This window comes from Electrophorus electricus, chromosome 15, assembly GCF_013358815.1.
Source record: "Electrophorus electricus isolate fEleEle1 chromosome 15, fEleEle1.pri, whole genome shotgun sequence".
Taxonomy (NCBI): Eukaryota; Metazoa; Chordata; class Actinopteri; order Gymnotiformes; family Gymnotidae; genus Electrophorus; species Electrophorus electricus.
The window spans coordinates 4,856,717-4,882,377 of record NC_049549.1 but is presented as its reverse complement, the minus strand read 5'-3'; the positions used below and the strand labels follow the sequence as shown (position 1 = coordinate 4,882,377).

General features: G+C 48.9%; 1 protein-coding gene across 1 annotated transcript in view; it reads right to left on the bottom strand.

Moving 5' to 3' along the window:
• Nucleotides 1–16,467, bottom strand: part of kirrel3l (kirre like nephrin family adhesion molecule 3, like) — a 39,391-nt gene extending 22,924 nt beyond the window's left edge. Inside the window, exon 1 of the mRNA XM_035534234.1 lies at nucleotides 15,698–16,467. Within this exon, the coding sequence (XP_035390127.1) occupies nucleotides 15,698–15,737 (40 nt within the window). The 5' untranslated portion in view covers nucleotides 15,738–16,467. The remainder of the gene's footprint in view (nucleotides 1–15,697) is intronic.
• Nucleotides 16,468–25,661: the final 9,194 nt, after the last annotated feature.

The following is a 25,661-nucleotide window of genomic DNA, read 5'->3' as shown; positions in this document are numbered from 1 at the left end:
CCCCGAGGTATCAATTAATTTAGTCTGGGGATTTGCGGCCCACACTTCCTAATTGAGCCCAGTGGAGGCCCCTGTGGCACTCCGCAATTGGAAGGGGGTGGGGGGGAAAGTGCGTTTTATACCTAATCCTTTTCTTCTTCTTCTCTCTCTCTGTATTATAATTAATTTTAATGAGGGACTGATGTATGCGCGAACGTATGCGTGCGTCTCATTACGGAGACAGAAGGCCACGGACGCTCCCGTGCGGCGGCTTTTTTTTTGCGTTCGTGAAGGAATGAAAGGCAGCGCTGTCCAGAGCTTGGCTTGCGCCGAGGCTGCCGCACATGCGCGCCTCTCTTCCGCCCGCCGCCTTTGAAAATAAACAGAGGTGGCTTCAGTGAGCATCTCATTAAGGCTGTTTAATGGACGTCCTTTTCAGAGCTTTTGAGGTTAATGCGGAACTGGCATCGGTCTATTCAATTTCTCATTTGGTGCCCCCTCAGCCTCCATTGTGCACTCTGCTTTTTCGAGTATGAGGGAAGGAAAGATACGACAGAGGAGAGAGAGAGAATTGAGACAGACAGTAAGAAAGAGAGACCATAAAGATGGCAAATATTAAAAGAATCCCACTGCAGTCTGCATGGGGAAGGGGTGTGTGTGTGTGTCAAGGGTAAGGAAGACAACAAGCACCTCCATAAGGCCCCAAAGCAGTTCAGCACGATGTGTGTGTGTGGGTGTGTGTGTGTGTGTGTGTGTGTGTGTGTGTGAGGGTGGGGGGCACTATTTATGTAAACCTCTGGCTGGTACTTGTGGCTTTCTTCCCTGTGGAGAACAGGGAAGAAAAACTGCAGTTTTTAGTTAAACCATCAGGTTTTATGCTAATCTGATTATCCTGGATCTGAAATGCTCTTTAAAAAAAAAAAAAAAAATTCTGATGACTGAGAACTATCAGAGCACAGGAATAAAATACGGTGAGAGGAGGAATTGAAGAAAAAATGGTTGCTTGCCCACCTCAGTACATCCTGCTTTGTGTAGTGGAAAAGTAGGCACACGAAAGTAATTTCCTGAAACTCCATTTCTTTAGCGTTGATTAGCAAAGCAGCGTAATTAGGCTGAAATGTATAGTCAGGGTTTTTTTTCTCCGGATTACACCGTTTCCTCTATAAAAATCAGGCCCTGATTAATGAATAAATGATTAATGAGATAACTAATTAATCAATTAATTATTTAACAAGCACTCTGGAGAACAGAAGAGGAGCAAGGAGGAGGAGCATAGAAATAATACACGTTGCTCCTAATGGAAGCGGCTGTGATGTCAGAGGATCTGGAGCTGATCCGAGACTCTATGGTGTGCTTTTTGCACGCGTGTTGGGTCGCGCCCTCCCCTCTGACCACAACAGCACTTGAAGGCCCCGGGAGAGCAAAACATGGGCGATGAGTCGATGAACTCGTGCTCGCCGCAGACCCGCCTTCCGCTGACAGAGTCGCACGGATGCGATGGGAACGCCGCGACCCCAGGGCGTGGTGGAGGCACCGGCCTCGCTTGCCCCGTTTTCCCTCCCTGGCTCTATCACCTCCCTCCACCCGCCGCTAGGCCGCTCCATCACTCTTCAGCGTGACCCATGGCGTGGGCGGTCGCCGCGCCGTACGTAGCGCAGGCTGGTGTCTCCGTGCTGTCTCCTGGTAACGTTTAACCTTTTGTCCCCTCTCCTCGGATATCAATCGCTGCGGCGTCATGACACCCGACTAATCTATGGCTCTCCCTGGAGCCCCGATCGCCATTGTGCTCTCTCCACATCTTTACTCGACCATTATCCCTTCCTCCCAACCTGTCACCACCTCGTGCTTCAGGATCCACTGCGCTCATCTCAACCTCCCCCCACACAAGAGTTTATGGCGGCCCTTTGAAAACAGCAGGCCCCCGAGAGAGCGCGGATGGCCCCGGGAACTTCGGAGGAGCCGCCTCACCAAATCCGCCGTTATATATCTCAGACATTATTAGCGGAGGCTCTGACCGGCGGGAACCGCCGTGCAGCTTTGGTGAATCTCCTGGGGCTTTTGGGATCAGGCAAAACGGAGAAGGGGAAGAAGGGAAAAAAGGAAAGAAAAAACAGACAGAAAAGGGGCCTCAAGGCTCTGAAGCAGAATTGTTTGCAGTTAATGTGACGGAAAGGACCAAGCTTTCTCTCTCTCTCTCTCTCTCTCTCTCTCTCTCCATCTCCCTTTCTGTCTCCCTCTCTATCTTCCTGTTGACTGGTCCTAGTGTTTGTGGCATGGAATCACCGCGTTTTCCCAGTCTGTACTGGGTGAAAAGGCCTTTGTCCTTCCAGTTGGCCTGCTCCATTGACTGGCGCGTTTGGACATATGGTTCCTGTGTGTCGATCGCAGCCCGGCCCTGTGGAAGAATGCCGTGGGCGGGGTGCCGGCTGACCCGCCGGACCGCCCTGCCCCTTCCTGCACCTAGCGGGCGTGAACCCTGCTGATGAACTTAAACACTTCATTGTGGGTCACTTTAGCGCGCTCCGTCGTTACCAGCTTTTGACAGTTAACAGAGCATGGATGAGGTGTGAAGAATAGATGCAATGGGTGCGGGTCTGTGTGTGTGTGTGTGTGTGTGTGTGTGTGCGCGTTGGCAGGGGGTAAAAAACACGACAGATGTGGATGTTTTCACACACGTGCACACACACGTGTGCGCGCGACCCCTCTTGTAACTATACTGCCTAAGATGTTGATGCAGTACAACCCTTAAAAGTGCATGTTCTGTCCCACACACGTCCTGTCCCGTCCCTGCATCCTCACACACACACACCCACGCGGACCCACACGTACTGTTCAGCCACACAGTTGCTCAGACAGCAGTTATAAATGAAGGCTTGGCAGCGGGGCCAGTATCTCTGATGTCCAGCCGCACGCTGGAGTGTCTCGGCGTGTCTCACCGTGATAAGCCTTTTAATTAAGTGTCTAACAAGGACGTCTTGGGGTGTCCATTGGGGGATGTCCATGTACTAGAGGGTGGGGAAGAGGCCGAGAGAACGCGAGATAGGTGGAGAGAGAGGGAGACAGAGAGGAACAGAGAAACAATCTCTTGGTTTCTCCAAACGAACATGACAAGAACAGTGTGCAGAGGAAATCATTTAAAACTCTTCCTGCCATCTCCAGTTTGGCAGCCGAAATAAACAAACCTCATTCGTGGGCCGAATGTGGTTCCCGGGCGCTGGCATCGTAGATGTTGTGAAGCACGATGGACTCTTAAACCATCAGATGCCACTATTGATCATTTAACGAACCGGCCAGATAACCTGGAGATTGCCTGCCTGTGGCCCCCGTACCGATCCAATACCAGCTTCGCAGGATATGAGTCTGAATCTCCAGAAGTCCAGATCAATCTGTAGAGATTGATAGGAGGGGGGGAAGGGGCCATTTGGCTTATCCACACCAGCAGCGGTGTGAGAATTTCTACAGCACAAAGGATGGGGAAATGAGGAGGATAACAGCGAAGGTGAGACAGCAACGCTGAAAATGTACTTTCCTCCCCCCCAACTCTTCTCCGCGCAATCTGTTCTGCTCGCATCCATCCGCTCCCCTCCCTCCGTCCAGAGGAGCAGCCTCCCTGTCCGCATCTCAGAACCACTCAATCTCCTTTCTTGAGGGAGGCTGCTTTTAAATCTTAATTAAAACCGACTCCAGAAGCCCGTCTCCTCCCAAGGGCCAGCCTGAAATCAGCTTAGAACAATCAGGAGGACGGATTAGGAACCGGGCAAGGAGGAGGGAGGGAGGGAGAGAGGGAGATGAGCCCAGAGAGAGAGAGAGAGAGAGAGAGAGAGAGAGAGAAAACCTAAAGAATAGGAGGGAAAGATAAACATAGAGGGCCCTCCTCACCTCGAATTCCTACCCCCCCCCCCCCCCCACCCCCATGAGCAGCGGTCAGAGTCTTGGCTTGACCTTTCGACCCGGGGCTGCTCGGAAGATTAGGTAGACTGCGGAGCTTCTGGAATGGGAAAACAAGCCCAGGGAACAATTGGCTGCCAGGCGTGAAACATATTGGATTTTAATTAGCCATAAGAGCACTCCTGGGCAGTTCTTATAGGGGACGGTGGGTCTGGGAGAAGGGGCCCTGGCCCTTCTCTCTACTCCACCATCCAGTACGGCTTTGCGTTTGTTGTTTTTTTTTCTCTTTCTTTTGCTTCACACGGTTCACTTTCTTTCTCTTTTGTGTGGGTTTCTCATCCTTTCACTCTCTCCTCTCGCTTTCGCTTCGTTTCTCACAGAGCCTAGAAGAAGGAAATGGTGTGTGTGTGGGGGGGTGGGGGGGTGTTGAACCTCTCTCGGTGTGCCTGGCTGCTTGTTCACATGTGCCTAGTGAGAACGGCAAACACACACCCCTCTCCCTGCTCCTCAGGGAGCTATCCGCCACCCCTAACCTCCTCCCCAACCCCCGAGACTCCTTCTCTTTCAGGAGGTTGGATGGGTCGCGGCCACTGGAGGAAGAGAGCGAGAGCGATAAAGTTGAGCTGGGGAAAAAAAATAAATCCCAGGTGATTATGTGATATCGGACAGATTGAATTATTTCAACGGAAAGAGCAGGGGCGGGGGTGGGGGTAGGAAGGGGGCAGAAATGAAAGGAGTGGAAGAAAAAAGACAGTAGGAGGGAGGGAGAGAGAGAGGGAGAGAGAGAGAGGGAGACAGAGGACAGAATCATTTGTTAACAGCCCTGCCAGGAGGGAAGCGACTTCTGCCAATGTGGAGAGGAAAAGACAAGTCTTATTTTAATGGCCTCTAAACTTGTAGCCAGGAGAACGCTTGCCACATTTTACGGGCCGTATTGAGGCGCTAATTTGCAGTAGAAATCATCCATCGATGCTGGATGTGTGAACTTTACATGGGTGGGGGGGGGGGTTGTTCCAAGTGTTGCTCTTATTATGCCTTCTGGCTTACGTCATTGATCTGCCAGCGCGTCTGCGCTGCTAGCCTCTGCTGGCGCTAATTACGCCGCTACCTAACGAATGCGGACGGTGGGGATGCAGGCCAGCGAGAGCACACACACCCTCCGGTGGCAAGGTGGCTGGTCAGAGACAGGCCATCGTCACCTCCGCATGCAGAAAAAAGCAAGTCGCTAATTGGTGTGAAGCACACACTATCAGAGGCCTGTGTTATGGGTATTCGATGAGGCTGGCTCATGTTAACACGAAACACTAGACTGTGGCGTCCTGGAGAGGTGGAAAACATGGGGGTTACAGTGAGAAAGAGGCTAAAACAGAGAGAGAGAGAGAGAGAGAGAGAGAGAGAGAAAGAGACTGCTTGTTTGGTGGGGATGATGACTGTTCAGTTCTAGTGCTGGTTTGTCCCCAGCCTTGTGTGAGGGAAGTGCTAATGGACCTTCCTTCTGCCTCCGCCGTGCTAAACAACCAGCAGTGTCCTCAAGGAAGCTCAAGGAAGTGAATTATAGGCTCGACACCTCCGGAGACCTCAGCTCACAGCCAAGCACTTTCAGCGCAAACGCAATGCCCGCCACAGGGAGAGCTGAGCCTCGTCGATGGAAAAAAACTTCTCAGAATTCTCCTGTTCCCTCTTCTCCTCTCTAGTCAAATCAGCTCCTCTTTGGCGTGCTCGCTAAGAGCATTAGCATAACAAAGGCCTCGGCACCGCTGCGCCCCAGTGCTAAGGGGGCCGACGTCAGCCATGTCCTTGAAAAGAGCCTCCCACGTCCGTCCGCCCGGCGGCCCTGGCCACCCACCCTGCTCCAGCGCCTTTTTCACGCCAATTCCCGACACTTCCCAGAGCAGCAGTCAGCGGGAGTGCACCCGAGGCTCCGCGGGGCGGCTGAAAGGGCTAATCGGCCGGAGCGGAGGCTTGGCGCTCCTCCCTGCCTCCTCCTGGCCCCATGGGCCGCTCTGATTGGCTCGCACTCGCCCATCAGCCTGCTTAACTAGCCTGTGATTGAATGGGACAATTAGCGGATCATCTGTCAGCCCAACTGAGCTCACCCGTTGAAATAGCATGTGCGTATGACACGCCCACATGCTGCCCCACAACTGACCCCCCACCCCAAGCACATGAAGACATATTCTCTAAGCTCTTGTACGGGTCAGTTTAGATTCATTTTTGGTGGATGCGAGTACACTAGCAGTTTTGCTGCGTACTGTCACTGGTGCCCCACAATGTGGCTACATAAAACTTTCCAAAAGCCTCATCAAATACTGAAGCGAACTTGCCCACTCTTCCGCAAGGCTTCAGTTTCATACATTCTCAGAAAAATGTTGTTTTTTTCTTTCAAGCATTTACATCCCTGCCCTGTTTTCAGGGGATGCTCATAAATCAGTCTATCCTCTCGGTGTGCTGCCTGAAGTTGCACAAAGCTGGTAGAGCTAGCTCGAGACCGGCGTGCTAGAGCATGCCTCCCTGGAACAATGCAGAGACAGCAAGATTTCCACTCCCTCTCTCGCTCTCTCTCTCTCTCTCTCTCTCTCTCTCTCTCTCTCTCTCTCTCTCTCTCTCTCTCTCCCCCTCCCTCTCTCTCACCTCTCCTCTCTCTATATTGCTTCCATTCAAGAAGAGCGGCTAAAATTGCCTGAGTGTCCATCCAGCATTCACCCAGCCCAGCCCACCACGGCATGGCCCCGCCTCGTTCGTGAAGGGAGGCTGCTTATGGGTGGCGAACAAGACAAGCAAGCCTAAAGAGTGGGCGAGACCTCGTCATGACCACACCTCTCTCCCCGCCCCCTCAACCTCGATCTCCCCACTGCGTGGGAAGAGCAGACCAATCGCCTCTCCTCGTACGACCCCCTCGTCCACGTCTGCCAACCCACTTCTCCCACCGCCCGTTTATCTGTATGTCTAATTACGCTGTCTGTCCAGCGTAATTAGTGCCTGGATAAATGGCGGCCTCTGAGACACCCCGCACATAACAGATATCGGGAGCGTCGGGGAGAAAATGGGCCCTTGCACCAGGCTGGATGATAGATGCGGCCGTTGCTTTCAGCGGGGTGGGGTCCCGCCCTCCCACGCCTCCGTCTGTGGCTGGAGCTGTGTGTGAGCAGACTCCGTGTGCCCTCAGGACTTGTGAGCTCCCAGATGCTTTTGCGCGTGTGGCACCTGGCTACACGCGTTGCTGCTAATCGAACTTCTCTTGCCCTTTGTCCATTAGTCGACATCATTTGGAGTTACTTTCACACTCTCTCTCTCTCTCTCTCTCTCTCTCTCTCTCTCTTCCTATGCTCTTTCCCTCTTTTCCACACCAACACCTATAGCCCGTCAATTCTGAGGACAGAATTTCAAACGTAAACAGCCAACATCCTGTACAGCAAGGCTGAGGTATCTCTTTGTGGGGTGTGCGTATGTGTGTGTGTGCGTGTTTGTGTGTGTGTATGCTAGCATTTCCTCCTCTCCCCCCCGGGAATTGGCAGAGTTTGGATACTTGCGTGCTGCACCAGACACAGTCCATTAGTAACTCCTCTGTCTCCCGCTGGGTGCAAGGCTGGGTTCGGAAAACTGCTGTAGCAGAAGGGATTGTGGAAAGCCTCCCCAGATTAGGGCTTGGGGCCCTGCGCGGCCTTGACTTCCCCTCCGCGAGAGGTGCGGGATCGCATTCAGGCCATCGAAACCTACTCTTTCCTCAGCTCTTTTTCACCCACCCCATCACGCTTCAAGAACCTGTCAACATCTACTTAGTTACAGCTATGTTGCATTCTCCTTCTTTCGTCCCGAGGTGTCGAAATGCCCCGTGTTGTTCTCCGTCTCCTATTTCAGGTGGGGTGTATCTTGGTGCCCGGGGCTTTGTTCTTCCCTCTTCCAGCGAAGAAAAGGGTCCCTTTGCTTTGGGACAAGGGTTTCCATTACTTTCTGAGCTAAGCCGTTGGAAGTTAATCTCTTTGACCTCCTCCCCTGCTCTACTGCTTTCTGCTCGGCGCGGGCACGTCATTTTGTAAAAGTGCTCCTGAGGTTCCCGTACACTTCTTGCTAAATGTTTTTTTTTGTATTCTTCATCTTTTGTCGACACCTTTCCTCAATGCCCCCTCCCCCACCTCCCTGGCTGAGTCCCGTTTCTCATATCTGTGCTGCGCTCGATAAAATGATCGTGTTTGCAGTACCGGCGGGTTTGGGTAGAGGGGGGGATATAAGGGCCAGATTGATGGTTCCTGATTGACATGCTTCAGCTGATAGCAAAGTGGCTGCTTTTTCTCTTGGCGTCGTTTCCAAACCCATGTTGCAACATCCCAGAAACGGTGGGGGTGGAGGGAGGGTTGGCGGGGTCAAAGAGAAACTAATAAAAAAAAAAGAGAAAAAAGTGCATGTGTGGGTTGGGGGGGGGGGGGGGCGTTATCAAAAACAGAAATCTGACAACCTCAGTCCGGCTGAGCGGAAACAAAACAGCAAAAGCAGATGGACCGCTCACCGTAGCAAACCGGAGAAGCCACGGCCCGGGAGGCCCCTGTGTTGTGCTTTACGGCTGAATCGCTGGGATAATATTTGCACTCGCATTCCACCGCAAACCCCCCCCGCCGCCCCAGGTCCAAACCTCTCGCCTTGCAGGACGCCGGTCACCGGGGGCTCTCTCTCCGTGCGAAACCCATCCGCCGCTCACGTTACCGGTGTGCCAACCTAAGGTTAGCAAAGCGATGCACGCTCATCGCCCACTTTGGTAGAATCCTATCTCTTACTATCCACGGATCACGTTATTCACCCTCACGCTCTTCGCCAATGGTCAATGTCTGACTACAGGGCTGGAGTTGGCTGGATATTTTTGGGTGACAGATCCCCGAGTTCATCGGTGACAATGGCGAGCGTGAAAACTCCAGTGACAGAAACAGTGTCACCCACTACCATGCCATTGGCATGTCACCATGTCCCTGTGCTGAGATTGGTCCATCCCCCCCAAACATGACTCAATCGGCAGTGAGAACTGGGGTAGGGGGTGGAGCTGAGTAAGCGGCGCACGCCAACATTTGCTATTCACTACAGTCTGTAAGCACCCACCAATTAAATGCATTTTTATGGTTGATGTGCTTAATAAAGTAACCAGTAACTATAAGTGCAAGTATGTGTTTGTAGTGCACTTGGTGGTGAAAGTAGTGCAAGACATATCCAGATCGATTCCTGGCACTGGGGAGGGCATCTAGAAACAGACCATTAAAAAGTTCAGATGAGAAATCGGTGCTAAGCAGCGACTAGGCAGCAAAAACCGTGCAAATGCAGCGGCGTGTCAGGATGAGGCCTTGCGGTCTTCACGAGGCGCTGTTGTTTTCCCCGAGGCGACCGAGGTGACACCACGCGATTGTTAATTAGGCAATGAGGCTTTGACTAATCACTCTGCAAAGGGCACACAGCCTTAACCGTGAGAAATCCTCAGCCTGGCTTAGCCTGACTGCTTACTGGACATACCCACGCTGCAGACAGGCAAAAACAACCCTCCGTAGCCAGTCCTCTGGGCATAATTGATGTAGGAATGTTTATCTATAATTACAACAAACAGCAAAACCAACCGTGAGCATACGCTCAGCATGCACCATAATAAAAACCCTCGGCCTATTGAAACTTGATGGCCTTCTCTGGAAGAGCAGCTATATCTAATATTAAACTAGTAAACAGGCAGATAAATAAACAGATAGGGTTCGTAACTGAATGGATTTTCCCTTAGAGGAAAGCGTCCCTGGGCACCCAGGCCATCTTTAATCCAAGGTTCAGGCGCCCCGCCTCAGGAAGATAACGCGAGCACAGATACTGCTGCAACACTGAAGAAAGATTTCAATTTGCCGTCACTTTCTGTGTCCCGGCGGGAGATATGAAATTCAGTCTTGGAGGAGCCTGATCTGACCGGACCAACCACGGGGACAGCAGCATCCTGGCTCCGGCAACACCCTTAGTATGCAATGCGGTGCCGTGGTGGGGTGATGCTTTTTCAGCACTGGCCATGCCATTTTTTTGCAAGTCACGGGCTTCTAAAAATATCAGGATACCATTTGAAAGTGGTTCTCTCCCGGGGCATTGTTTTAATGATTTGCTAAAAATTAACCATACCAATTGCCTCTACCCTCTTTGCGGGCTAGGAAGCAAATCGCAGTGCAAACACACCCTTTAACTTGGCAATGGATGCAAGTCTTGGGAGATAACATTATCTAATCACTTATCTCTGGGCAAACGCACTTCCTGTCTCTCGGCCCGCTATATAAAGAATATATTAAGAGTATTAAAGACTTGAGCATGTGGTTAAAATTATAACTCCCGGTACGGAAGTGTGATCAGACGACTCATGATCCGACTTAAGAAACGCCGAGAGTCTTTGCGTTCGTAAAAAGCCGAGAGTCTGAGATCCTGAGACATTCTGAGTTTTATGAGTCACTGGGAAGCCGCCGAGGACAAGCCGCCCATTTTAATGAAACAGAACACTGACCCACTATGACATCATCGCCCTCGAGTGGGAGCAGGAAGGGAGCACAGTTTCTCCTTTGTCTCCACGCCTGAGCAACAGGAGTCAAGGATGACTGAGGGCAGGGACGAGATGAGAGGAAGAGGCCAAAGAAAGCAAAAAAGAGCAAAAGAAAGTAACATGAAAGAGGGAAAGGAAGAGAGGATGGGTGCATCCTGTGGCTCCCCCACACGTGGCCACGGGAGCTGCGCTTGCTATTGTCCTGTACCAAGTGCACCTCACGCACAGTGTCCACTTCTTTAGGGCCGCGTGTCCACACGGCCCTTCTGTCTTACCCTCCATTACCCTGCGGGGTTTATTGCTCTTTGTGCGTGCGTGCGTGTGCGCATTTGTGTGCCGGGAGGCGGCTGTAGGCATGCGGTGGAACAACACTACTAAGGCCCCTGGGTTCATTGTCTTATGATTGTGGAGGAGTAAACAACAGGGAGAATGTGTGTGCAGCAAGCTGGAGACAGAGGCAGCTATTGTTGTACAAACCCCTCACCCACCCAACTGCCGTACACGCAGGCCTGATGGTCGAGAAGTTGCGGCAGGATAACAAGTCCAGGGGAAGCACGGGGAAAACCGATTCTGGAGCATCTCCTCCGTGGGGGGGGACGTTCCCTGACACTTGCCATCACGTCTCCGTGGATACAGACCTCGTGTGCTAAATGACACACGGCGCGCAAGTGGATTTGGCTCCGGGCGCGGACATGCCTGCTCGCCCCAAATTAGATGCTGCTGCCTCGTTTGGCATCTGGGGTTCGAGAGAGGGGTTTATTTTTCGACACGCTATAGTCGCAGCACCGCTCAGATCTACGTGGCAGGTTTAAGCCGTTCTAGCCATCTACCCAGTGTAAATTCCTGCAACATGCCTGGTATATGTACTCTTTATGTTGGTGGGGGAGGGATTGTTTGTATGGTTCGCTCGCTACCGTAAACAAATCTGACCTTTAGGCTGAGTGTGTGTACACGTGCGTATGTGTGTGTGTATGTGCATGCGTGTGTGTATGTGCATGCGTGCCAGCAGACCCTCTGCACGGAGTTCTGGCAGAGCGCTAGACTATCAAAGTAGGCCAAAACTCATCCACATCTTTGCCATGGGAACGCCTCCTAAATAATGCAGCAGTCTTCCCGCACCAGGCGAAATCTGCTGCATCGGCGCTATTGTGAGCTCTGGATGTCACTGGCGCATGTGTACGTACACACACACACACACACACACACATACACACTCACATACACTCATACACACACACACACACACACACACACACACACACACTCACACACACACACTCACACACACACACACACACACACACACACACACACACACACACACACACACAGAGTCACAGTCATCATCCAGCTTATTTGCCTTCCAACTTTTCCTTTTTTCTGCCAGTTAGACTTTGCTTAAGAGAACCAGATGGAGGGAGAGAGAGGAAGAGGGTGAGTCGCAGGGCACAAAAAGGAAGAGGAAAGGAGGAAAATCAGGATTCTCGGCATCGTCACGTCGCTTATCTCATCATTTCCCTGCCATGACACATACGTGCCCCACACAGCCGACGCTCCTGTAATCCCCGCCCCGCCCCGCCCCGCCCCCAGGGCTGACAGACAGCCTGATCTCTGTAACCAGCGAGGGACTTGAGAGTCAAAGGTAAGGGTGTGGGGTGGTCCAGCCATCACACAATCGAACAGCCCAGAACCCAGAATGCATGAGGCATGGACCCGCGACCCTCCTGGGACCGCCTCGCCTCTGATGTGCGCGTCTGTAGGGTTAACCAGATGCACGCGCAACAATTAGTCTTTGCCTTTCTATCCGTCGGTTTCATCTGGCCATTCCTATCCAGCTGTCTGTTTATCCGTATAAAGTGCTTGGGTGGAGAGCCCACACCTCCAGAGAGACGCGGGAGACAGCAAAGCAGAGCGATAAATTTCCTCTGAACTTTACAAGGTTCAGGACTGCATGGTGATGGGGCAGAGGAATAAGCAAGCAGCGGGTGGGGGTGGAGGCGAGGGGTGGGGGGTGGGGGTGTGATCTTTGTACATTTCTTTTGAACTTAGCCTCTAAGAGACAGCAACCCTAAGCTAAAGGTTCCAAAAACTCCCTCGCCCAAGATTACTCGGAATACTGATGTCGGCGCGCCACAGAATACCGCCAGGATGCTTGGGGACATTCCGAGAAAGCAAATTATGGATGGGAGGCAGGAGCGCTGAGTGCTTTGGTTCGGGCATACATATGAATGTGTGTCACAGAGGCAGTGTGTGAACAGTCTGTTTTTCTCCAAGTCTCTGTCATGTTCTGCCTCAAATGCTGCTCTTCGCTAGTAGTTCTGAGCACCGGTGTTGTCAGATAGCGCCCAGCTGCGCACGCGTGTGTGTGTGTGCGTGTGTGTGTGTCGGTGGGTGGGTGGGTGCGTGGGTGTGTGCTTGCATGCACAAGGTAGCGAGTAGAAAAAAGGTGAGTACAAAAGCTAAGGTGTGTGCATGTGTGCTGTGTTTGTGTGCATGTCTCTATATGGATGATGTTATATGTACTGTATATGCCTGAGAGAGAGCTAGAGATAGATAGATAGATAGATAGATAGATAGATAGAGAGAGAGAGAGAGAGAGAGAGAGAGAGAGAGAGAGAGAGAGAGAGAGAGAGAAGGCAAAAGGTAGACAGAGAACTCCAGGCATGAATGTGGGGTGCAGCGTGCGTCCGTTAGCTGTGGATCTGGGAATGTGCAGTGTGTGGTGAGTCAACAGTGTGCTGCCTGTCACTACTCCAGGCTTGTATAGATGTCAGGTGAGTTGAGTAGTGGAGACCATCTGGGAGCATGTGGGAAGCTCAGTGCTCCTCCCTAAGCAGCTGCTTGCAGTCTGTCAACGAATAGCCTGGGTCTGCTACCACCTTACCTCCCTCCCTCGCACCCACCCACACACACACACACACACACACACACACACACACACACACACACACACACACACACACACACACACGTGGTGGCATCTGATTGAAAAACCACATGTAAAATACAAGGGATGAAAGAGTTTTATGCTGTCTTTTAGCACAAGACTTTAAAGTGCACCCTTTTTAACACCAATATTTCATATTCAACACCGAGGTGGTGGGTAGTCATATAGTCAATGATAAGCACCTAGCCTACCTTAGCCTCGGGGAGCGCGCGTGTGTGTTTATTTAAGCATCTAGGAAGATGCTGCCCACAGCTAACTCGTGCTACTTTTTCAAAGGCATTTTATTACATTTCCTTCTAATATTTTCCAGTTTGAGGCTCGCCGACGGCGCGTATTCTGATTCCACATTTTAAATTTAATTACTGATTCCGTCCGTGTCCATGCTCTGGTCTCATTGATCAAAGAGACAGAGAGAAAGCGCAGGTTAAACATTTTTTTTAATTCATACACTTTAATTCATACTACTTCTTGTGCCTGACTCCTGGCTGCGCAGTGGTAATTGGGGAAAGTGACGCTTTCCGGTGGGCGTTAGCAATACAACATTTTAATCAAACATTTGTTAAAAGGCGTGGAAACAACGTGTAGGTAGAAAACAGGCTAGTTATCCACAATGAAGAATTCCACTTTTTTGTGATAGCAACCCATAGCACAGGGTTCGCACAGCGCCGCCCTGGTGCAATAAAGCGTGCAGCACACTGTGGATGGACTATACGTGATCTCCAATTATGCCGGCGGACTTTTCTCGCCTTTTATATATTACTACCCCATCAAAGGGCATCGGTTACCAAATTATCGTGACCATAATTCTCGCTCCTCTATTGTCCGGACGCTCCCGCGCACTGCACGCCGGCTAGCGCACCTTCTCGCGCTCGCGCTCAAAACAAAGCATCCGTTCGCACACCGCAGCACGCGGTGGCCGAACATTTTCCGTGCGCGTAATGGTCCGCGAAACGCTATCAAACTAAAATAATGAACCAGTCAGCATCGTCACGGTCATCCCTTAAGTTAATACCCCCGCAACCCTAAAGATATCGCTCATTCTGTCTGAGCCCGCAGAGTAATTGTCACACCTCAGTTCGCGTGCGAAGGCACGACTGATGCTCCTTTAATGCTGTTGCATTATTCCGTTTGAATAAGGCGGCCCCGTTGCATGAAATTCTCCTTGTTATTAAGAGGTGCTTCTACTTTCCGCGAGGCTGTACCCTGTGATAAGGGCACTTTCTGTGCCCATTGGACTTCGCTTTTAACGCGCGCTTTCCCCGCGCATCTGCCCTCGTCGGCGGAGGCTTTACGTGGTCACACTTTGGCTCTTGGTCATATATGTCCTTTTTTGCCAGAAAGGTCGACAGGTATATATTGCACAAAGAGTCAAACGAAAAACCTGAGGGGTTACATTATATTAAGTGTGTTTTTACTGCAAAAACAACTACTTTTTAATCAACTCATTTGTAGTTCATCCCGAGGCAAATTTACCTCTGGAATATTTTGAGGTGCTTTAAATAGAGGGATGGTTTTACCATGTTAATTAGCACAATATGGGGGTGCAATGGCCGCAATAGGGAAATATACAACCGTGGTGTGTTTGTTTACACAGACATGTCTCGTGAGCTGTAAAAGAACGCCCGTGCAACGTTGCAAACGGGTACGCTGAGCTCCGCGCGATGTGCTTGATCAACATCCAAATCGCAAGTGCTGATACATAAAAGTTAGTCAGTCTGTCTCTCTCTCTCTCTCTCTCTCTCTCTCTCTCTCTCTCTCTCTCTCTCTATCTCTCCGTTACGCACACACACACACACACAAGCGAAGTTTGCACATCAGCGATACATGTACTTTCCTGTGCTACGGAAACCTACTTCAGCAAAACACGCATTCCCATTCGCATGCAGCGTGCTGAATTATCAGACGTGAGCTCCAGTACCTCATAATCACACGAGCTCTAATACCAAGCCAGCGCGAGAGGTCTACACAGTTTTGTTTCTAGGGGAGTGAAAATACGCGTGAAAATACCGCATGAAAACACACTGCATGTTCAAACGTGCAATATTAAGTAATGAACTACGGTGATGTCCAAGTTGAATCCGCAGACTGGCATCGTGAACCTTTGGCGCAGTGCTGCTCAAGACTGAGTAACTGGACAAATGGTTAAAAATGAGAATCATCTGAGTGATGACAAGAGACAGCCCTTAACAGAAGACAGATGTTCCTGTTCTGGCAATAAATGAAACAGATCGCATTAATCTTATCGTGGAACCTGGTTTGACGCAACGCACCCGGGGAAGAAAGCAATGGATAATACTGAGGTAGTTTTAGACTGCAGAGCACTGCTGTTCAGAAATCAATCGTCTTACCTGCTCCCAAAAGGCACAGAACGACGTAAAACCTCAGCATCTTTCTTAAATCTTCGTACACTTGCCACCAGGAGTCCTTAAAACTGCGCGCCCCAAAAAGCACACGCTCCGTCGTTTCGTCTGCACGACTGCTCTTGAGAAATCTCGCTTTTAGACTAACCTCTCTCCAAGCCAAGAAAAATCACAGGGCAATTAAAAGTAATATCTAACGTCACCGATAACGACAGCTTCAGTCTTTCTGATGATCCGAAAGCATTTACGAGGTGTCTGTCCTCTGAGTTCTAAACTTTTTTTTTCCCCTCCGGCGATTAACGTTTTGTCACAATTCGAACTGCTCCAATTAGCAGCAATTAAGACAGTCAATCCGTGTCGGCTCGATTCATTTCTCCGCGGTGAACAAAATCCACGACTCGACGGTCTGTTCAGGAGGGATTCGGTATCGCCGCCTTCAGCTCAGTGATGCTCCGTTCTCTTCCACGGCCCGAATCCGTGTCAGCACCGGCCGCCGCGAAAGCACCACTTACGTCCCACCTCTATGCGCTCTTACGCGCAACTCCCTCCCGTCTTTATCGCTCTTCCGTTGATTCTCTCGTTGCACCGGCGGCGGGCGGGGAGAGCCGTTCACTGGCTAACAGTCGCGGGGCATCTGGTACGTTTGGGCAAGTCCAGAAAAAAGGTGTCTGAGAAGGAGGCGGCGTTCCTCGTCCGGCAACTACATGCCCACTTTCTCAACGGGAATAATGCGCGCTCCACAGGGACCAGGATTGGCCTACGCCCCCCAGGGACCTACGATCGTTTATTAAAGAAGAAAAGGGGATGGCTTGACGAGAGGTTTGGGTGTAACGGGCGGGGGTTAGAGCGGTAGGGGGTGCTTGGTTATGCCAAGTTAGGGAACAAATAAACCGGCGTGGAAAGTAAACAGATGTGTTATTCCCAAACAAAAGAATTTGAGTAAGTAAAGAAGAGAGATGATCGGATTGATGTGTGCTTATCTAGTACGTTTAACGAAGACAACGCTATCTTTTGTTTATTTATTTATTTGGTGTAACATGTCAAATAAAACTTATCTTCATCAGTTTATTCAGCGGTTAAACAAAGTAATTAGCGCCGAATTATGTATAAAAGGAATATTTAAATGTTAACGAAGTTGCTCCTGTGGTTTAGCAGTCAGCCAATTCTGCATCAAAAATGGAAATGACTTTTCATTAACGGAAGGGGTTTTGCGCTTTGATGTTCATTTTCTGCCCTTCCATGTTGATTGCAGTCAGCTGGGTGATAGAAGATCAGTGGCTTCAGTCAGGTGCGAACGACCTCAGCTGTGTGTTAGACGGTTGGACATTAAAGTGCTTTCCCATCCAACAGAGCACGATTTGCAACGTTTAGGACGAGAATTCGACACAAACTACAAACATCTGGGCTCTGCACCGGCGCGAGCCGCCGACCGGGTAAACCTCGGCGTCTTCAACGTGAACTCGCGACGGCGCGCGACCGAGGCGCGTGAACGAGCGCTTGTTTGTGCTGAACGTGGAAGCGAAAACGGTGACACCCGTCTGGATCGGATAATCAAAGAGCATTTCTTAAGAAAGAGATCCCACCAAGTTTCTTTAACTGGTAAATTATTAACATAAAGGATAAAAGAGGGGCCCGAGTGTAGGTTTATTAATTATAAATACAGTTTGATATTTACTAAACTGTTCTGTGGGAGAAGCGCCGACAGTAAAGACGTCGTTTGCATGGTAATTGTAAGGAAAAGTTATAAATTAAGCATGAAGCGAAGTTATATGGAAATGCGCCTCCCCAGGAAATGAGAATATTTTAACAAAATATTATCTCAGTCCCTATTTGACCCGGGGGTCAATTAGAAAAGAAACGTCAACGTCGGGAGTTGAAATTAAAATGGGGGGGCTTTCTCTCGTGCCTAATTTGCAAGGCTGATGCACAGTTAAAATGAAACAAGTCTGTTGTCTCGAGATTGCATCTTAATTTGACAGGACGCTGAAGAATTTACCAGGATCGGAAAACGACGGGCAACCTCAGCAAGGCTACATGAAACGGAAGTGTTCTTTCATGCGATACAGGTTCTGGAGTCTGAGTGAATCAAATTATGATGCAATTTAACGGTTCTCGTATTCGGCCTACATTAGCGTCTTATAGTTCTAAAATGGCATCTGCATGCAATGCATATTTCAGTTTCAAAAATGTGATATCCATGAAAGGTCAGTTTATTATAGGCCTATTAACACAACACACAACAGTTTCAGTGGGTGTAATGGACATTATTATAACGATTATATTAAATGTAATGATACATTAAATGTATGCTTACAAATAGGTTAAAATCAAAAACCATATCCATATACCATACTATATGTAACTGCGAAAGACGCTGCAGACAGATATGAGCCGTTTTGGCTTGTACGAAAGCATGCCAGGGCTGTCAGTTTGCTCTGAGGCGGCAGATGCCCAGCTGTTGGTATGTGTTCCCTAAAGATCAGGACTGAATGTGATCCATGCCACTATGTGTGTGTGTGTGTGTGTTTGTGTGTGTGTGTGTGTTTGTGTGTGTGTGTGTGTAGCGACTGTAGCCATGGACAGTTTGCATTAGTCATCCTCTAGGCCTGCCTCAGTGGTCAGATTCTGACCTCGAGGCTACTGTTGCCTGGGTATCTGTGTGGGGCTGTACGCTGTCAACCCAGCAGTGACACTACCACGTGTAACAGCTCCAGCAACTCCGCTGTGCCCGGTGCACTCGTAGCCACGTCTGGCCATGCCATTACCGTGACAGTATCACTGCTGTGTAGAGAATGGTCTGCCAACCGAATAGCATCCAGTCAGCAGTGATGTGATTCTCTGGTCAGCTTCTGACCGGTGCAGATCAGGACAGAGGGCGGCTGACTGTGGATGCACACAGATGGACTACGGGACTATAATTGTTCACCCTTGTGTACCTTATAAATGCAAGGTACACAAAGTACACAAATATATATATAAAAGTGCTTCACACGTCACCTGCACAGCTGATGAAGGACCTCTTTGAGAAACGTCCTCTTTCTCTGGAAACTCTGTGTGCTTCAGTACAATTTTGAACATCTCTACGTCTCTTCCTACAGTACATTGCAATTGCTCACTTGGAATCTTCTTTGGATATAGATAGACACATACACACACACACACACACACACACACACACACACACACACACACACACACACACAAATATAATATAAACTATAATGTACAACTCTGAACAAAATGTTACCACTGCATGTGTTATTCCATTAACTTCTTACAACATTTCTCCCAAACTCCAAATACAAATATTGTCATTTAGAGCATTTATTTGCAGAAAATGACAACGGGTCAAAATAACAAACATTTGCAGTGTTTTCAGACCTCAAATAAAACAAAAGTTCATATTCATTAAACAAAAACAATATGAACAGTTTAACTTTTGGAAGAGTTAGGAAGAGTTCAGAAATCCATATTTGGCAGAATGGCCCTGACTTTTCAGCCACAGTGCTCCGGCCTCTTGGCATGCTCTCCGCCAGGTCTTCCACTTTGCTCATTAAATAAGGTGTGATTTATCACTCCATAGAACACATTTCTATGATGCTTGCTGTTTAAGGTAGTGATCTCAGGCTTGTATGCAGCTGCTTGGCCATGGAAACCCATTTCATGAAGCTCTTGGTGCACAGTTCCTCGGCTGAAGTTGTTTCCAGAGCTAGTTTGGAGCGCTGCTGTGAGTGATACAACAAAGGGTTTTTAATGTGCTTCAGCAGTCGATGAGGCTGCGTGGTCTGCCGATTCATGGCTGATCTGTTGTTGCATGTAGATGCCTCCATTTCGCATTAATAGCATTTACAGTTGACTGAGTCAGATCTAGCTGAGCAGAAATGTAACACACGGACTTGTGGCACACATCGCATCTGACGGGTGTGCCATGCTTAAATTCACAGAGCTCATACTAGTAACATACACTGCCTGGCCAAAAAAAAGGTCACCACCTGGATTTAACTAAGCAAATAGGTAAGAGCCTTCCATTGGATAATTACTGCATGGGTGATTATGTTTCAGCTGGCAACAAGTTATTTAACCCTAACATGCAGTGAGTAGCTTCTCATTTGTTAAACAACCATGTCGAAAGACATATCCTGTGGTCGTGGAAAAGATGTTAATCTGTTTCAGAAGGGTCAAAATATTGGCATGCATCAAGCAGAGAAAATGTCTAAGGAGATTGCTGAAACTACTAAAATCGCATTATTAAAAAGTGGAAGGACAGTGGGGAAACATCATCTTCAAGGAAGGAATGTGGTCTGAAAAAATCTTGAATCATCGTGATCAGCAATCACTTAAATGTGTGGTGAAATCAAATCGTAGAAAAACAACAGTAGAACTCAGGGATATGTTTAATAGTGAAAGTCAGAGCATTTCCACATGCACAATGCAATGGGAACTCAAGGGACAACTGTGTAGCCTTAAGAAAACCACTTGTCAGTGAGGCTAACAGCTTCAATTTGCTAAGGAGCATAAATATTGGACTCTGGAGCAATGGAAGAAGGTCATGTGGTTTGATGAGTCCAGATTTACCTTGTTCCAGAGTGATGAGCGCATCAGGGTAAGAAGAGAGGCACTGAAGTGATGCACCCATCATGCCTAGTGCCTACCATACAAGCCTGTGGGGGCAGTGCTATGATCTGGGGTTGCTGCAGTTGGTCAGGTCTAGGTTCAGCAACATTATGTGCCCAAATAATGAGGTCAGCTGACTACCTGAATATACTGAACGAACAGGTTATTCCATCAATGGATTTTTTTCTTCCCTGATGGCACGGGCATATTCCAAGATGACAATGTCAGGATTCATCGGGCTCAAACTCAGGGAGCATGAGACATCATTTTCACACATGGATTGGCCACCACAGAGTCCAGACCTGAACCCCAATGAGAATCTTTGGGATGTATTGGAGAAGACTTTGCGCAGTGGTCCAAATCTCCCGTCATCAATATAAGATCTTGGGGACAAAAATGTTGTGACATTGCAGAAGCTTGTGGAAACAATGCCACAGTGAATGCGTGCCATAATCAAAGCTAAAGGCAGTCCAACGAAATGTTAGAGTGTGTGACCTTTTTTTTTTTGGCCAGGCAGTGTATATTTAGATTTATATACTGGGTAGCAATGGGTGTGGACGGATGTCCACATACCTTTGTTCATATAGACTGAATATATATATATATATATATAACTTCAGTATCTTCAGTAGGACAATATTAAAGTGCCAGTCTTTCCATACAGTATTCTGCTGTAATGAAAATCCCTCAAGGTGGGTGAGCAGGCATTGGCTGCATAGGGTTCAAGGGTACCACTCTGCTGCAGGTCCTCTGGCTTCTTCAGGAGCAGATCTATTTCAGAAACGTGACCGTGCTTATTGCTTCCTCTGCAGATGTGGGGCTTCTCTGTTGGACGTGCTATATTCTTAACCTGGGGTGTGTGTGGTTAATTACTAGTCTCCAGATTCAGGAACCATCAGGTGCCACTGAGATACAATGTACATGCTTTTCCTAAAGGGGTTTTTTGTCCTTGTGGTAGGTAAAGAGAGCAGGCTGCCAGATTTGTGTTCTGACAGTGATTCTACACCTACACCAGGTCTTACAATCCATGTTTTCTGTATTCATTGAAGGTGAAATGGTCATTACTGTGCTGTCAGGCTGATGACGTTGTCTCAGGGGATAAGTCTACTATTTTCTCGGTTCTTTTATGTTTTCTGCAGTGGTTTTTTTTGTGTGTGTGTGTGTCAAAGTAATCTAACCCAGATGTTCCTAACCCAGATGTTCATAAGCCAGTCTTTGGGCTCAATCACACATCAGTATGCTTTTTTTTTTTTTTTTGTCAGACACGATCCAGTGCAAGTGGTTCAGATTAGGGCAAGTGCCGGTATTGTGTTACATCCGTCCTGCGATGCCCCTCCCACTCAGTGGAATTCGTACAAATAAACACACCTTGTCACAGCTCTTAGCAAAGATATGCGGTGGTCGGGGGTCCCCAAGGTATGCGGGATAAGAGATTACAGTGTTTTAGAAAACACTGAGTGATGCATCATCATCCAAATAAGTCAGAATCTGTCACTGTTTGATGGTGAAACTCTGCCACTATTTGAAGATGTCAGGATGAATTATTAATAGAGTTGGTTTTTTTAACAGCCTCATTCCTCCCATGTTTAGTGCAGCAGTCTCGAATCCCACGGGGTGCAATATTGTCTCGATTGACAGGACCACCACTGTAGAATCGGCCCTCTTCTCTTCTTTAGGGATGGGTTTTTTTTTTCTGTCCCGCCAGTGAACCACAGACTCAAGGGACATGAGTGAACACTGAGGCAGGATTCAAACATGGTTTCATTTGTGTTTGCTAAATGGCTTTGCAGCCAACTACTTGTTCGTAAGACAACAGGGCTGTGTCTGATATATCAAACTTTAACCATATCATTTGGGAATCTACAACCTTATACAAAGAATTTCAACATTTATCAAATGAATCTGACATACTGTAGAAATGATTTTGTCCTCTCCTATTTCCATCACTTTTAGGAATTTTATGCGAGGAGGATGTCATGCTTCATTTTGACTGTGAAAAATTTACCTAGACACCAACACTGCTTCCTACAGGGGTTTATTTGAAGGATAGACTATCTAGGTGGTCATAAAAGGAAGGCACCATTTTTGCTGACTGACAAGCGATAGCAGTGATCGCAACCATTTACAGATCACTATATTCATTTCCACAGTAGAATCTTTTGGAAACCAGCAATCTCGCAGGACTCACGCTGCCTGGTACAGACATTAGTAGCCCAGGGACGCCGGCGCATTTACTTTATATCCACGGAGAGAGAAAGAGACAGACAGGCAAAATGAATGAATCCTAATGTGAATGATGACCCTGGCTGGCTGGTGGCGCTAGCTTGTCGTCGCCAGCAGGTCTCATCTGCACTCTCTGCTCGTCCGGCACAGCATGTGCTGCTCTAATCCCACAGCAAGCAGTCCCAGATGGGCCGACAGATTTAGATCGGCCGCTCGGACAATGCGCTGACCAGCTCCCTCTGACCAAGAAACAGCACTATAACTCTCTGAGCCAGGCGCTTCAGGAAAATGGCCATTTCGATCGAAGACGTATTCAAGTGAAGATATGTTCAAGAATAACAGATTATCACCATTAAACTAGTGACAAGCTCCATGTGGCCATTGTTCTCTGTGTGTTTTTGCCACATCTGTATACTGGTGACTGTAATCTATCATAAAGATGGGATGGTCTTGATAAACATCGTCGTCATTTATAAATGGTCTTTTTGTAAAAGTGGTGTTACCTTTTAGGAATGTAGCTCTCAAATATTGTACCAACACACATGACAGAATTCAAATGAGAGAATTCAGGACCAAAAACAATGTTCGAGCTTTGACATCCCACCGTCAGACAGACTTGCATCCTTTGAACACTTGTGAACATTCGTTACGTGCACAGAAAATCACAGGTAGCATGTCACAGGTAGCAGTGTGTGTGCGGCTAGCGGGCCTAATGTCTGAGAAACAACCTTCATCTCACACATGGTTCGCATTTGCCTGCCATACGCTTGAATAAATACGTTTCACCCTGCAGTCACTTATTCAGCTAAAAGAATGGTAGTTATTAGATTCCACTGAATTCAGCAAGAAAGCACTCAGTAATATAATTGGCGCTTGTAATCTTGCCACGAAACTATAACTCCACTGAAAACGGCCGCAATTTCCCGATAGTTTTGAGTCGCCGTAACGCCTGTTCATTGGGAAGCCCATGGTGTTGAGAGTGGTTTACATCAGGCATTATTCCGGATAGCAGTCGGTTGTTTGCTCGAATAAATGAGGTGGCTTCAGGGCAGTACAGCAAGGAAACCACACCTGGGATTTCCCTGGCAAAGACATGGTCATTTAATTAGCCAGATAAAGTTGGACATAAAAAAAAAGCAAAGTTTTACCTCAAGGGACATCTGCTGAGGGAACGCGTACATAGATGCAGGTTTAGCATTATATAAAACTCTGCTGCAACGGCAGTGTAATTAATTTGGCTGTGATGTTATGCGGTTCCAAAGTGTGGGCCTTCTTTTCAGCGGTAAAGTCTAGATTTTGAGTTTTAGTTCTAATTTGTATGTCAGGGGCCTCCTTTAGAAGTCTGAGGACACCCCGGTGAATGGGAATTCTTTAAAGTCTGAGTGGCAGAAGTACACGCATGCTGCAGTTTTATTCCAGTGCGCGAGAAGGCACGCGTGGAAAGTGAGAGCCTGTGTGCCCATCCACTGAGGTGTCTGCCAGGTTAGTAGTGCTAACCTCCTCGTGTTTCTGCTTACTCCAGATGTTCTGCAAAGACCTGCAGAGCCATGGTTTTTCTTTCTTCCTTTCTTCCTTTGCAGGGTTTCGGGGGCTTACGCCCCAGGGTAGTATGACTGAGGACGGGCGGGCGGACGGCAGCAGTCTCCCGAGTGCCCCGCTCTCGCGCTAACGCAAGCGGTGGCGGCGGACAGGCCTGACAGTCACAGGAATGGACCGTGACTGGCTGCTTGTTTTGTGCCACGATCCCTCACCACTAGGGCCTGCTGGAAAAAAAAATAAATACTCCAGCTCGCAGGCTATAAATAATGGATGACTTGTCTGCTGTCACTTTACATCTCACATCATGCCCTGGCTCGGTCATTATTAGGCCCTCTCTCGTGCTCCGTCTCGCGCTGTCTCTCTCTCGCACTCACACCTTCGTCTTTGTTCTGTTCAGATCGCCTGTGCTCCTCACCCGCTCCGATTGTCCACATGGGATTCACTGATTGCGGCGGCAAAGTAAGACGTCTTTTTTTCTCTCCTGTTTCTTTCTTTCTTTTCCTCTGTCCTACGTTCTTCCTCTACATGTTTTTCCTAAGCGTGTGAGTGTGTGCTGAGGGTAAAAGAGCCCTGCTCTGTGCGTTTCCTCCGCTCCTGTTTGTGATGGGCCGATACGCTGTCCTCCACCCCCCCCATCTCCTGGCACAGTCCTGGCACGTTCTGTCTGGAGAAACCGGCGTGTTAAACAATGAGTGAAGCCTGCTGAAATTCTGCCTCAGGGGGCAGGGGAAAGAGAGAGCAGAGAAGCGGGAGCTGGAGCGAGCCCACCTTCTCGACCGGCGAAATCATGGATTATTCACGTTTGCAGCTGTGGCAATGAGAAAAATTGATGAAGAACAGCTGGTTGGAGGAAGATGGGTGTGGGCAGAGGTGGGCCGGCGGTGGGGAGGCTACTGCACCCTCAGCACGTCAGGTTGAACTACCCCAGAGGCCCTGCTCTTTGCTCAGTGCTAAAAACAACCAGAGCAACCCGAATGGGTCTGGGTAACCCACGCTCACTGATGCCTGTGGGGGACACCCTGGGGCGGGGAGGCTGGAGGCGGGACAGCGGCAGCCCGGAAAGGTCACCCACTGGCCCGGGCCGCCCGAGCCAGCCCTCGAGGGTCTCCAGTCAGAACCGGCGGTTAAGGAGGACTCTTAAGAGTCCTAGATCTGTGCCGTGAGCCAGCCTGGGTAGGCACATTTAATCGCACTCGCATACACACACACACACACACACACACATACACACACACACACACACAAACACACACACACACACACATATAAACTGTAAAATAACGCCTGTGGCATGTTACAAACGGGTACTCCAAGAGCAGCGCAATATGCTCAATCCACATCATTCAAATCGCAACTGCCAATACACAAAAGTTAGGCTCTCCCTCTCTCTCTCTCTCTCTCTCTCTCTCTCGCGCCCGCTCTCTCTCTCTCTCTCGCTCTCTCTCTCTCTCTCTCACTCTCTGTATTCCTTACACTCCCCCCCCACACACACACACACGCTCAATGCAGTATGTAGCTGGAATAGGAGGAATAAAAAAACCAAAAGGTGTGTGCACTCGTCGTCTTTGACGTTGAC